The 13,555-nt window shown below is 38.7% G+C and overlaps 4 protein-coding genes and 1 pseudogene across 12 annotated transcripts; 1 reads left to right on the top strand and 4 right to left on the bottom strand.

Annotated features, from left to right (window-relative positions):
- Positions 1-19: 19 nt before the first annotated feature.
- LOC104776405 (cytochrome c) lies at positions 20-1,020 on the bottom strand. The gene is made up of 3 exons (XM_010500467.2): positions 789-1,020; positions 443-576; positions 20-326 (listed from the first exon to the last, which is right to left on the bottom strand). Exons 1-3 carry the CDS (start codon positions 898-900, stop codon positions 234-236), a joined length of 339 nt encoding a protein of 112 aa, XP_010498769.1. The 5' UTR covers positions 901-1,020; the 3' UTR covers positions 20-233.
- A 122-nt stretch (positions 1,021-1,142) lies between these two features.
- On the bottom strand, positions 1,143-3,753 carry LOC104776406 (pentatricopeptide repeat-containing protein At1g22830 pseudogene; annotated as a pseudogene). The gene is made up of 2 exons (XR_015595407.1): positions 3,533-3,753; positions 1,143-3,445 (listed from the first exon to the last, which is right to left on the bottom strand). The product of XR_015595407.1 is annotated as a pentatricopeptide repeat-containing protein At1g22830 pseudogene (transcript).
- Positions 3,754-7,952: 4,199 nt separating this feature from the next.
- Positions 7,953-8,737, top strand: LOC104776403 (ethylene-responsive transcription factor ERF019). Its single transcript, XM_010500465.2, has one exon. The coding sequence runs from the start codon at positions 8,006-8,008 to the stop codon at positions 8,438-8,440; it is 435 nt and encodes a 144-aa protein (XP_010498767.2). The 5' UTR covers positions 7,953-8,005; the 3' UTR covers positions 8,441-8,737.
- LOC104776402 (putative methyltransferase At1g22800, mitochondrial) lies at positions 8,615-11,181 on the bottom strand. Of its 8 annotated transcripts, none has more exons than XM_010500464.3 (11): positions 10,789-11,181; positions 10,600-10,686; positions 10,430-10,508; positions 10,182-10,323; positions 10,007-10,076; positions 9,835-9,899; positions 9,658-9,736; positions 9,460-9,547; positions 9,293-9,357; positions 9,107-9,196; positions 8,615-8,888 (listed from the first exon to the last, which is right to left on the bottom strand). In XM_010500464.3, the coding sequence occupies exons 1-11, from the start codon at positions 11,077-11,079 to the stop codon at positions 8,769-8,771; spliced, it is 1,176 nt and encodes a 391-aa protein (XP_010498766.1). In that variant the 5' UTR covers positions 11,080-11,181; the 3' UTR covers positions 8,615-8,768. The 8 variants fall into 8 exon arrangements, with proteins under 8 accessions (XP_010498766.1, XP_087364873.1, XP_087364877.1 ...); XM_087508747.1 differs by having other exon boundaries at positions 9,811-9,899; positions 10,789-11,173; XM_087508751.1 differs by having other exon boundaries at positions 10,596-10,686; positions 10,789-11,100.
- A 186-nt stretch (positions 11,182-11,367) lies between these two features.
- LOC104776401 (uncharacterized) lies at positions 11,368-13,504 on the bottom strand. Its single transcript, XM_010500461.3, has 3 exons — positions 13,169-13,504; positions 11,922-12,623; positions 11,368-11,603 (listed from the first exon to the last, which is right to left on the bottom strand). Exons 2-3 carry the CDS (start codon positions 12,521-12,523, stop codon positions 11,534-11,536), a joined length of 672 nt encoding a protein of 223 aa, XP_010498763.1. The 5' UTR covers positions 12,524-12,623; positions 13,169-13,504; the 3' UTR covers positions 11,368-11,533.
- Positions 13,505-13,555: the final 51 nt, after the last annotated feature.

Below are 13,555 nucleotides of genomic sequence, written 5' to 3'. Positions count from 1 at the left end.
ATGCTTCTAGACAGGAGAATATAAATAGAGAGCCTCATAAAATCAAATTACTCAAGTGCGGCGGTTGGAATTAGAAAACCAAATTACCCACCAAAAACGTAATTGATGAAACCAAACGGGGAAAAAAGGTTTTTAGTGATTTTATTTGTCAAAAGAATATAACAAAGTAAAATTCCCAAGTGAGATTCAACTCTGATTCGTCATGTCCCACCATCGATGATCATTCCACTCACTTAAGCAGTAGATTCCTTCAAGTAAGCGATGAGATCAGCACGCTCTTGAGGCTTCTTAAGCCCAGGGAACACCATCTTCGTACCTGGTATGTACTGCATATCAGAAAAAATGACCATCATCAATCTCAATGCTAACAACAACAACAACAACAACTCATGAAACAAATCAGAATGAATCAAAGACATGATAGTAAGTATACGATCAATACCTTCTTGGGGTTGAGCAAGTAATCATACAAGGTCTTCTCTTCCCATTCCACAGCTTTGTTCTTGTTAGCAGCAGAGTAAGAGTAACCAGCAGTTGTACCAGATTGTCTTCCAAACAAACCGTTTAGATTGGGTCCTATTATGATAACCAAACTTCAATTAGGATTTGCAAAACTAGCCACATAAATTATTGTGAATCACATAGATCCAACATAAAGGCTATATGATGATCAGATCTATGATGATTTAAAAACTAAGTACGCTAATCGAATCGATGTGAAACGAAGATCGAGCATATAGAATAGAGAAGCTCAAAGAGTCAAAAGAGATCGATGTGTAAAAAAAAACCTTGTTTGTGACCGGCGCCTTTGTCAACGGTGTGACATTGAGCACACTTGGTCCTGAAGATCTTCTCTCCGGCCTTAGGGTTTCCTGGTGGTGCTTCATCAAACGACGCCATTTTTTTTTCTTCGCTTGAGCAACGGGATCAGGAACAACAAGAGAAAATGAACACGGAACTTTAGCTTCTCTGGAGCTTGGAAGTTTCTTAGGGTTTCTGTGGGTGGCACACCAGACACCTCTCTCTTGTTAACTATCAGGAGTTCCAATATTAATGGGCCTCTAATGGGTTTATTGGGCTCAAATTTATTTCATGTAAAATTAGGCCCAATATTAGTTCTTGATTCACAAACGTCAATTGCATTTGTTGAGAAACATGCTCGTATTGGTATAAGATTATATATGTACAATCAATAAATTGATGCTCCAGTTTGATCATCCTGAAGCAGGGAATAGTAAAAAAAACTTATTCATCTTTATCCTACTTCTACAAGACGTTCTTCATCTGAACTTTGCTCCTGATTAACTGTAGACTCGATCATTGGCTTATTATCATTCACTTCATCTAACCCGGAATCTGTTTCAATCAAAGCAAACTCACGAGCCTTTTGCACGACCATTTCACTCAGGGAAGTCTTCACCGTTACAAGTTTGTTCCAAGAACCAGTAGCTGCATACATATCTACCAGCAACATGTAGTGCCCTAAGTGTTCTGGCTTTATCTCAAGAAGTAGCTTATCTGCAGCCCATTCGCCAATGTCTGTGTTCCCGTGGATGAGGCACGCTTTCAGTATAGTAGCACACATGGCACTAGATGGCTCGTAAGGAATTTTCAGGAATATCTTTCTGGCTGCAGCAAGGTGACCTGCTCTGCAATAAAGATCAACCATACAAGAATAGTGTTCAAGGCGAGGGTGTATACCGAAAACAGTCTGCATCTTCCCAAACCAGCTTTGTCCTTGACGCACTAAGTTGGAATGGCTACAAGCTGATAAAACTGCAACCATTGTTACATGATCAGGTTTCATTCCGGATCTGATCATCTCCTTGAACAATGACAATGCGACTTCTCCTTTACCAAGCATGCCATATCCACCTATCAAGGAAGTGTATGTCACTTTATCCCTCTTTCTCATTGAATCATATACTCGCTTTGCAGCTATCACTTCCCCGGATTTGACATACACATGGAAAAGGGAGTTCCACAAGATTAAACAGTCGTTGAAGCTTTGGCGTCTCACGATGTAGCAGTGAATCTCTTTCCCATATTGCAGGTTTGCCACTCGAGCACAAAGAGGGAGAATGCTTGCAAGCGTAACGTAATTTGGTTGAATGCCAGAACAAAACATCTCCCTCACCAGGAAAGAGGTCTCTTCCGATCTCATGTTGTGTGCATAACCCGAAATAATAGAATTCCACCTACTCAAACTATTCACTTCAATCTCCTGAAACACTAAAAAGGCGTGCCTAAGATCACCGCATCTTGAGTACAATGTGATCAACGAATTACGAACATTGTCAATGTTATGGAAACCACTACTAATTGCAAGGCAATGAAATACTTTTCCCAACCGTAACTCCCCAAAATGTGAGCATGCCGTCAAACCATTAATCATAGCTACAGAGTCTAATCCCAAGTTGTAATTTCTCATCCCAAGTACACAATTCAAAGCCCCAACATAATTTCCTATCTGCAAACAACCTCCAGCTAATGTGTTCCAAGTTACAACAGTCGCTCCTACACCAGATTGTAACATTCTATCAAAAAGCTCAAGAGCTTCCTCTAAGTCTCCTTCAGAAGCATAACAGTTAATTACTGCATTCCATGAGACAGCATCCTTTTCAGACATCATATCAAACAATCTCCGAGCGATATCTACTCTACCAAATCTTTTATACATAGATATCAACGCATTGCAGACATACAAGCTGCATCTGTGAGAGCTCACCTCAATGGAGCCATGAACTGCTCTTCCAGATGCAAAATCTAGAACTGCTCCACAAGCCTTGAGAACAGACGGGTAAGTAAACTCATCCGGTCGAACCCCTTTACTCATCATTCGTTTGTAAACAGAAAATGACTCCTCATACCGTTTGTTCCTAACATACGAATCGATCAGCAGATTCCACGGAAAGGGATGGAAAATGTCAGAGGTCACAGTAATGGTCTGAGCTTCGTCAAGGAGGTTGAAAGCAGAGTAGAAAGTAACAAGCTTTAAGACCAAAACAGGGTCAAACTCCAGACCAGACGAGATACAATAACCATGAATTTGCTGCCCTGAAACGAACTCCTTAAACTCCACACATGTGGATAAAAGGGAAACCGCTGAACGGAAAACGAATTCGTGAGAACCAGACTGGTGACGAAGCAGAGAGAAAGCTCTGAAAGCTTCATAAAACTGACCATGAGCGATGCAATATCTAAATGATTTGAAAAGAGCTGCTGGGACTGATTCATACTGGGGTTTTGATATGGGTCTCGGTGGCTGCTTCTAAGAATGAGGAATGAACTTGAAAAATTGGGATACAGTGAGACCTCTGATGAGTATAGAGCGAGAAGGAGAAGACGGCATATACAGTAAGCAGCATATGATCGCTGCAAAGAATGAGTGTCGTTTATATTTTCATCTATAAAAGCGAATGATCATCCAATTTTGCTCCTCCGTCTGAAAATCAAAGGAAGAAAGATGAGAAAAGAAGAAGAAAAGGTTCCGTTGAGGCATTTCATCGAACATGTGGTCCGCGAAACATACCGTATACAGGTGAAACATGGAAGCACGTGTACATCTAGAGAAGCATGGAACAAAAGGACGAGACAGAACTCAACTTAGTTAGGAAGGGAAAAAGAAAAAACAAAGGAGATTTGGAGACAGCGCCGACCGAAGCGGACGAAGCGAGGTATATTAGGACAACTGGAGAAGCCGCGCGTAAAGGTTGTTGTAGAAAGGAGAAGAAAGAAACTCAAATTGAGTGTATTATTTGGGCCACTTGTTTAGAAATTGTTCACTTAAGGACCCATTTCAGCCCACAAAACTCTACCGGTAATAATTTCGCCGCCTGGGGAAAAAAAATATGACTAGAATTATTAAGTAAGAAAAAATATATATATTATGACTGTAAAATTTCGAAAATTTGGAAATTTCTGTTACGAAATTACCTATAAATATGGTTTAGGTTTAGTAAGGCCATGAATGGTTGAGGGGTTTTAAATGGTTTTTAGATTATAGTTTTTGGTTTTTGATTTTTGGGTTTTAGTTTTTGTAATAGATTTTACCTTTTTGGCTTTTAGTTTTTCTTTACAAATTTTAACAAAAGCTAGAATCCACATAATTTTAAGAAAAAGTCACTATACTTTCTCTTTTTTTTTTCTATCTTCTTTTGTAAATAAAATATAAAAGAAAAAAAACAAATATTAAAATCTGTTACAAAAATTAAAAACCGAATTTTATTTTTTTTTACCTCAAAAACCGAATTCTTTTTTTTTTTGACCTCAAAACCCGAAAAATTATAATTTAAAAATCATATCTAAAAATAGTAAAATATGACCTTAGGAGTCAGCCTCCTTCATGGCTCCATAACCCAATTTGATCTTATAGAGAAATTATCTCATAATATCACAAAACATAATACTGTAATTGTATAATTATATTCTCTAAATTAATTTTGGATAAGAGGTTGGCAATATAAGGTAAATATCATATATGGTTTGCCTTGAACACTTTTTCCTTCATGATTCCATACCAAGTTCAAAAGGTAACTAAACTAATAAAAATACTTCTAAAAGCAATGATAGTCTCTTACTACAGATAGGCAAAGAGTTGTGAAGCAGATTTTCCAATTGTCGAAAAGCTATGAAATTTGGTGAGATTCAGGCAAATGAATTTCATGTTCCAAATCATTAGCCAATGAGAAGAGACCATCAATCAGATTTGTGAGACACGATAAACTTGTGCGAGAACGAAGGAATCTTCACAGGCCTGCTTATAGCACTCGTAATGTTACACACACACACATTGAAACCTCCATCTGAAAGTTCCAGTTCCGGATCACCACCACCAAGAACAACTTCTTTCTTCAAAATATCAAAACTATCGAGATGATTACCAAATCTGATCTGGTGCTTTAAATTTACCCCTTGCTTGAGACATTTAATCACACCATCTTCCAAAACGTTACGTGGATTCTTAATCAGCCAAAACCCTTCAAAAACCGAATGGTTTCTTAGTCTAACCATGGCCTCGTCTCGAAGATACTTTAACCAAACCATGTCTTTGGACATTTGAAATATCCCGGTACCTATTTGATCCTCCATATAGTCAATGAGACTGAAGATTTCTGTACCCAACTCTGACCTCATGGTCCTATCACGTTCCGCGGTGTTTCTAAAACTAGTGTCGAAATCCTTGAAAAGAACCAAACAAGCCATTTGGTGAATCCTACCCAACATAATTCCCGATTCCTTAGAGAATATAGTACACCTTTGTCTTACTCCTCCAGCTTCAATTCCACTCAAAACAGGGTAGACCAAATCACAGTTGCTAACAACAGCCGGTAAACCGACATAATCAAGATACCTGTTCTGCCTTAACGAACACGCTATTATCATCGCCGACTCCAAATCTTCCCCTATACCAAACTGATATGAGTACTCAAGTAATGCACCCATACTAGCGCTGGTGACACCACAACATTGCGATAATGTTTCATTGGCGAGTAGTATCCAACTAAAATGATAACATCACTATCAGCTGGTATCTTGACATGCTCCACCCCGCCGAAAAGCGGGCTAGGGTACTTCTGACACATTGCATACAGTACCAAATTGTACGCTGCATCGCTTTCATGTTTGGTGTACACATAAGCTGTGTTCCTCAAATCCCATGTAGACAAAAGATCCTTGACTTTATATTGTAGAGTGTGGAGATCAGCTCTCTCGTACGTCTTTGGTCCACTCTCCAAATGATCTAGATAGATCAAACATCCTTTAACTAGCCTTGTCAGCTTACTTTGTATTACCGAACCGCTTTGAAACACTGTAACCAACCTCTGAGCCTCAGATAATCCCACATGCCTCGGGTCTAAACCAGTCATTTCAGCAAATTGGGCTAAATTTCTTACCGTACCCTCATGTAATACCCTCCCCAAATCATTCGGTATCTTCAAAGTTCTTGGCTCACTAGGAGTATAAAACTCGACCACTACCTCTCGCACAGTCCAGTTAACTCTGAAATATAGACCAAGACAGTCTATTGCACCATAAACTGCTTTACCTAACAAGTTGGCGCTTAGAGTGTAATCGATAATGAAAGTATCTTCTGTTAAACAACTTAAACCTCCTCCAACAATACTATTTGCATAACTGGCGGTATCTCCTATTACATTCCCCGATTTAAAGGTTTCTAACGTTTTGACTTCCAAATCATAGTACCTGACTTCACGCACACCTTCATACTCAGCCTTGGCCAGTTTATATCCTGGAGACATGTCCCTTATATGGGCTGCAAACGCATCAAGGTTATCCCTACTCAACATCCTTAAAAAAAAAAAGAGAATTTAGCTTTGGTGTAAGCAAAATGCAAAAGTAGGTTGAAGAAGAAGAAACTGAAGGAGAGTAGAAGAAACTCAACAGTCGCCCTTTATGCTCCTTTTATCGATGAGACTGATAGGGTTAAGTGGCTGGCATAGAATATTGTTCTTTCAATCAAGACCAATATGCTTTTAGGCCCAAGTCGTGCTCTGTTTGGTATTGGGCTAAGCCTTTCGTTGATTTGTTGACATTGTAATAGAAAATATATCAATTACAAAAGAAAGAAAAAAAAACACATATGGGACAATGTCTTGACACTTGAAGGAGTAGATTACATTACATTGAGCTCAAGGAGGTGTCTTTGTGTATGAAAAATTACACTAAAGCTTTGGAATCTAAAGATCAATTGCAGAAGGAATGTCGTCGCCATCATCTGATTATGTGTGTTTTAAAAAAAACGTTAGGCGGGGATATATATATCTAGTCAAATATCAATAAAACCCTACTAAAAACATTTATAAAAAAAACACTCTAATCTTGAATTTCAATTCTTTGGTTACTTCTAAAAGAGTCGGTGACTGTGATAGAAGGGTCGGTCAATCAAACTCCCTAAAATGTCTGTGTTTAGACGACAGACAAACCAAAACAAAGTAAAAAGATAAGGAATTGGTTACGCATATGAACCACATTTATTAATTACATGACGAGACTTGGGTTTTCTCCGTGGATGTTTCGCGTGTTTGAGAGGATGGTGGTTGTGTGTGTGAAACTAAATTCTGACAACCAATGTCTCATCCAATGGATACGTATTAAAGACACACAGAAGAAGACAAAAAACAACTTTTTCCCCCAACTAGTTTGGGACAGTTGTACTTGTATCTGTGTGTAGTCCGTGGACTTGTAGTTTTTTTCATTACAAGATTCTTTTTGGTCAAATACCCAAAAAACAGACCCAACCAAAAAAAAAAAAGACCCGGTTTAGACGGTGACTGTTTTACGTCACGCATGACGCAATTTGAACCCAAAAAAGGCAAAAAAAAGGAAGGTCTTTTGTTGTTGTGTTCTCTTCATCTTATATCCCCCACGTGGTTTAACCAAAGATGATGACGTTTTCACGTTCTTCATCGTTGGGAGTTTTTTTCAATCTACTTTTTTCTTTTATTTTTTTTTTCACTGTGCTTAAATTAATAGTTAAATCTTTAAATTATACTAGTAATTAACAATTTTTACATATGAAAAAAAAATACAATGCAATCATTTGGTTTGAACGGAACAATACAGTAAATACCACTTGTTGAAAAAGAATTGACTGTAAATCTCCAAATACATTGAACTAGTTACTATTAGAGTCACACAGCCAAAAAGAAGAAGAACAAAAAAGTTACAACTTGTAAAAAGGAATTGGACCGGTCAGGGCACATGTCTAATTGAAAACCCCACACAAACAATAAAAAGGGGTCATACTTTGACCAGTTGATTGTTTCCTCTAGATTTTTTTTAAAAAATATATATATAATTTGGTCAACCTCATTCTCATTCATATACAGTATATTATAATATTAATATATTCATTATTTTGACTTTCATCAAACTTCAACGTATAAATAGTCTTCGTATCTTCAAAGTTCAAACCAAAACATAAACAAACAACACTCAAAAGTATCTTCTTCTTCTTCTTTCTTGACATCGGTCATAAAAAATGGATTACAGAGAATCCGATGAAACTCAACCAAAGTACAAAGGGATCCGTCGCCGGAAATGGGGGAAATGGGTATCGGAGATTAGAGTTCCGGGAACTCGCGACCGTCTTTGGTTAGGCTCATTCTCAACAGCTGAAGGAGCCGCCGTAGCACACGACGTAGCTTTCTTCTGTTTACACCAACCCGATTCGTTAGAGTCTCTCAACTTCCCTCATTTGCTTAATCCTTCGATCGCTTCCAAGAGTTCTCCGAGATCTATCCAGCAAGCTGCTTCTAACGCCGGGATAGCCATTGACGCCGGAATCGTCCACAGTACCAGCGTGAACTCCGGGTATGGTGATACGACGACGTATTATGAGAATGGAGGAGTTGATGAAGTTGAGCCGTTGAATATTTCAGTGTATGATTATCTGGACGGTCACGATCACGTTTGATCCAAGCGTTGTTTTGGAGCCTAGTACGTAGTATGCACCAAAAGGGTTGTGACTTGTGAATATACACATACAAGTAAGGTTTTGATCAATGTTTGGTTCAACGTACCAGTGAAGTCTGGTCCATTGTATTTGTACACGAATCTATTAAAGAAGCCTCGCGGCGGCAAGATAATGTTTTCGTAATTGAAGATTTGAATTTAGGTACTAAAAAAATATTTTTGTAGAATACAAACATGTATCTGATCAGCTATCACATTATTATTATTCGATACGAACATGCTAAGTCTCTGTTTATTAGAAGAGCGTGCCTTTTCTTTAGTCCCATCTGTCAAGATTCAGATTGACCGCCAAATTTTTTATGGAGATCCCTGAAGGATACCGTAGCTGAACCTCTTCGCTTGGCCTGCTGGTGAGACGAATGTTCTCTCCATCCTGTCATGTAAATCACCTACACAGGAATGCCCAAACGATATACTTTAAGCCTCAACTGTTGTCACACTTTTAGTTTTTAGCATACATTGTTTCAGTCCATACAACATAGATTGCGTATTGCGAGTAAAGCCTAAACAGCTATAGAATATATTATTGACTATGGATTGTAGAAAAATTGAAATTGGTTAATGGTTTATCCATAGATGAGTTAGTTCTGAAATTATATCGACGGACCTGAAAAGTAGCAGGTATAGTGCCATCCTCTGTGGCGAACATGGAGTCATATATGGCTGCAGTGGCAAGAGCAGTTTCACGATTCAATATCTGTTTGTTGTAATCAAGACGAAGAACTTTGGTTAAGAAAATGTACACCAGTAGCCACCACAATTGCGAAAAAGTCTTACAGAAGAAGAAACCAACCTTGTTTCTCTCAAGAAGACCATTGGTTTCACCCATTGCACGAAGATGCTCTATAAGATCCAGCGCTGAGTAAAAAGATATAATAAACAAAGACGCAAATCAAAAGAAACTCTTAGATATAATAAATGTTTTCGATAATGATAAAGTACAAAAGTGGAATAGTTTACCACTCTTGTATTTTACTACATATTCATCGACGTCAACTCCAGGAAGACTAAAACCTGCCCTGGTCAAGAGATTCCCTGCGTCCCTAACCTGAAAGAAAGAGCCAACTCTTTTGGTTTTGTCATCTACAAAGTGCAATTTCCGCTACTTTCAAGCTGGAAAGAAAATTAAGTGAACTTGCTAAGGATTCACAAACACACCTGTGCTAAAGGCGAAAGCCGGGGGCTAATACCTCCTTCACGCTCCATGTGAGCCAAAGTGCATGCTATTCTCAGCTCCCTAATAAAGAATTTCAATTCATGAAAGGATAATAATAAATAACATAGGAGAGAGCATTCAATATTGAGTCTTGCTTTGAAACGAAAAGCAGGACAAACTTTAAGGTTTCTCCGCCAAGAATTGCTGCTAAAAATAGGCCATCAGGCTTCAGCGCTAGTTTGCACTGCAGTTATTATTACGAGATCATAAGCCAACACAATATTAGTATTGCTCTAAGGACAACAAACCACATTTCAGATAAAACCAACAAAAGTACCAAAACGAGAAAACCTGTATCATAGATCCTGGAAGATCATTTGTCCAGTGAAGCCCCAACGAACTAATGATCAAATCAACCGAACTTTGCAATCCACATACAAAAAATTTACCAGATGTTAGTAAGTATAGAACTCTGGTGAGTGGCGGAAACAGAAACAGGTTTTTTACAATACTGTTGTTGTTATACCTCTCTTTGATTGGCAGAAACTCTTCATCACCAACCAAATAAGATGTTTCAATGGAGTTATCAAGTGAACCCTCATCAGCATCTCTACATGATTTAATCATATCATATGAGGTATCCATCATGATAAGCTTTTCAATCCCACCTGTTCAACCAAAGCTACCAAAATCATCATCATCATCATCATCATTCACAATACAGATGGAAACAAATCTCAAAAACCAAGACAGTCAAAGAGATGTATAACTAACCTCGACCACGTATCAATCTCTTAACAGCACCAACAGATCCTCCCAAACACAATGCAGTGGGAAAAGTCTTCTTACAATCCTTATAAAGAAGAAACCAAGAAAGATCACTAAACCGTGCCTAATTGAGGTTAAGTACATTAACTAATCAAGAAATGAAGCTCAGTACCTACCTCTAAGCGGTCAAGTAAATTGTCAGCAACAGCGTCGACAAAGGAATTGTTTTTTTGACGAGAGGACAGCCACGCAGCTCGATCACGCTTCAATCGAAAAGACACAGAAGAATTATAAAATCAGAAACAAAGGAAACGAAATCTGGGTTAACTAAAAAAAAAAATGTAAGATGAATTCGAAGACTACACATGTATACGCTTGAGGTCTCGATCAAAGATCTTGACTTTGGAGTTGTTCTGTTGTAGCTCACCGTCACCGCCATAACCACCGTGCGTAGAGAAAGAGTGAGAGGCGAGGAATGTATGAGATTGCTTCGTTGATTTTTCGGATACTCTCCTAAGCAACCCAATTCGTCCGTATATAGAATTGATCCTCCGCATCTCTCTCTGGTTCTTAGCTTCACCGGGAAAACGTCGGACGAGGGTCTGGGTTTGGTTTGAAGAAGAGACGGTAGATTTCTCTGTCTGGTCTTCTTTCATTTTCGTCCCTAATATTTATCTATATTCCATAAATCCTCACATTTTACTTTAATTTCAAAATTTAACCCTCATAATGACCCACGGATGAATCGTTGCATAAACATTGTGATTCGCGCTTTACATTGTATATATAAGGCAAGTTAACTGATAGCATTCTAGTTTTGTTCACGTAAGGTCGTGTACTCGTGTGGTTAAGATTTTTCTCTGATTGACACGAGTGTTATTTTGCCACTCTCTCACTCTTTTGTATCGATTTGGAATGTTGTCTTTTCGTTTTAAGAAGATAGAAACCAGGAATAAGTTGTCACTCAAAACACGGGGGGAAAATGTACAAGCCAAAACCTTGAAGCGAACTTTTGTAATAACAGATTAACAGATACACTTTTAAATCTATGAGAGAGATGCACACAAGAGGTGGAGAGTAAAAAAGAGTGATACCGATGGTTTTCTGAATTTACATGATCACACACGAACATGTCCTTTGTTGTCCCGCCTCCCATTCTTCATCTGATAATCCCATCTCACTGCAACCAAAATCAAGTTTGTTTCTCGGAAGTCAGTAACAAAACCCGCGAGAGGATCATCTGGTAAATGGAAAAATAAATAATGCTAAAAAGTCTATCCCAAAACTATGATGCATAACAAGTAATATCAAGTTTGCCCGTCTGAATGCATTAAAGGCTTAGGATTTTGAGGCATAGAGGTTAAGTCACAACAGGAAATTAAAGCTCAGTATTCACATCAAGGATCCTATTTGAATAAAACGATGGGTCTACTTGATGTTTAACTGTATTGGGATTTAGAACTTCTCAACAAGAGGTAACACTCTATCACATACATACCTCGGCTCAAATTCTCTAACTTGAGTGAGTTCACTACCACAGGCATCTGGCCACTGAACTTTCCGCCTTGCCATGTCACCAGTGAGATCGCTACCATCCACGCTCAACGTCTCGTATTCTTTAATATCCTCGAGAGAGCGTGGTTCCGCAACAGAGGGCCTCTTCAAGCTACTCCTCAATGAGAGTTTGAAAGCTTCTTTGCTGCTGCTGCTGCTGTTATCAGCCTCACTTAAGTGGTCTTTACCCTTTTCAGAAACAACAACGACAGACTCTGGCGATGCAATGTCACGATGCTGCTGCTCCTGCTGCTGCTGCACAGGTTCTACTTTAAGAGGAGATGGGGTCTCAAGTCCTGCGGAAGCGCCACCGAAACAACTGAAGGAAGCAGCGCAACCGCGGGAAACTCGGTTCTTAATGGAATCCAGCTGAAGAAGAGGGTCGTCAGCCTCAGGCTTTTGGTCAACAACCTGGTACTGGTTCCACGGCACAACTCTCATGGGCCTATCTCCGTCCTTATCACCAGAGAAAAGAAGGGTCAATCCCTTACTATACCCAGACGCAGACGCTGAGAATAAACCCCCTCCTTCTACTGCCAGTAACATTAGTTGCTCTATTCATCTGGCGTACATTAAAAAAAGTTGACAATGTCCACCACCTTCCTTGCTCACCCCAAGCACCAGATATAGTAGGATTTCAAGAAACCTGAAGCCAACAAAGACAAAAATCAAACTGATAATTTACAGTTATAGGATGACACATACAACATCTTTACTTGCTAAATTGACTATAACCACTCAAATGAAAAAAAAAAAAACAAAAAAAAGATTTTAGAGGATCAACCTCAATCGTGAAGGAGATCTAAAACGCCAAAAGAGAGAGAAAACACACAAAAATGGTAACAGAGATAGTGGAAACGAAACGAAACGAGATTGGATCTGTAAACGCAAGTTTTGAATTAGATGCAGAAGAACACACTCTGTGAAATTGATAAAGAGAAGTAGTAAATGATATTAGAAGAGATCTATAAGGCCATTTTCAAATCATCAGCAAACAAGTCAAGAGAATTAATTTTGGAACATGCATCTAACTACTTCACTTGAAGCCACCGAAAGAATACGATACGATCTCAATTTAAAACTCGTCTTCCTCGCTACTACTTTGTTGCTAGTTTTTTTTTTCTCGGGAAAATTCGCGCAGGAGTAAGAAAAAAAAAAAAAAGTGAATCTAAAGGGAGTCATAAAATTCACCTGAGGGATCAAAAGCTCGGGAAGAGAATCGATGACTTTGGTCAGCGCCGGCGGTTAAGATCGTCGTCACTTTCTCTCGAGTGAATCAATGGAGACGATGACTCGATGAGAGAGTGTGAAGAAGAGAGTAACATGAATTGAAAATACATATTTAATTCCAGTCTTTTAAAAGTTACTGATAGTGATTAAACCCCGATAACGATGTATCTTGCGCATGATAGCGACAGCACCCTTGTGCCACTCGCACACTTTTTTACTCTCTATTGTAACTTCTATGTATGGGAACTGTGAATCTTTTTTTTGTTGTTGGTAATTTTGCTTTGTTTCAAACAGATTTGAAGCTTCAAGTAACAAAATTGATTTGAGGGGAATAGAACGAAGAGAGTA

This window comes from Camelina sativa, chromosome 3 (assembly GCF_030686135.1).
Source record: "Camelina sativa cultivar CO46 ecotype springtype chromosome 3, ASM3068613v1".
NCBI classification, from domain to species: Eukaryota; Viridiplantae; Streptophyta; class Magnoliopsida; order Brassicales; family Brassicaceae; genus Camelina; species Camelina sativa.
Note: the sequence above shows the minus strand (reverse complement) of the source record. Positions and strands in the feature narration are given on the sequence as shown.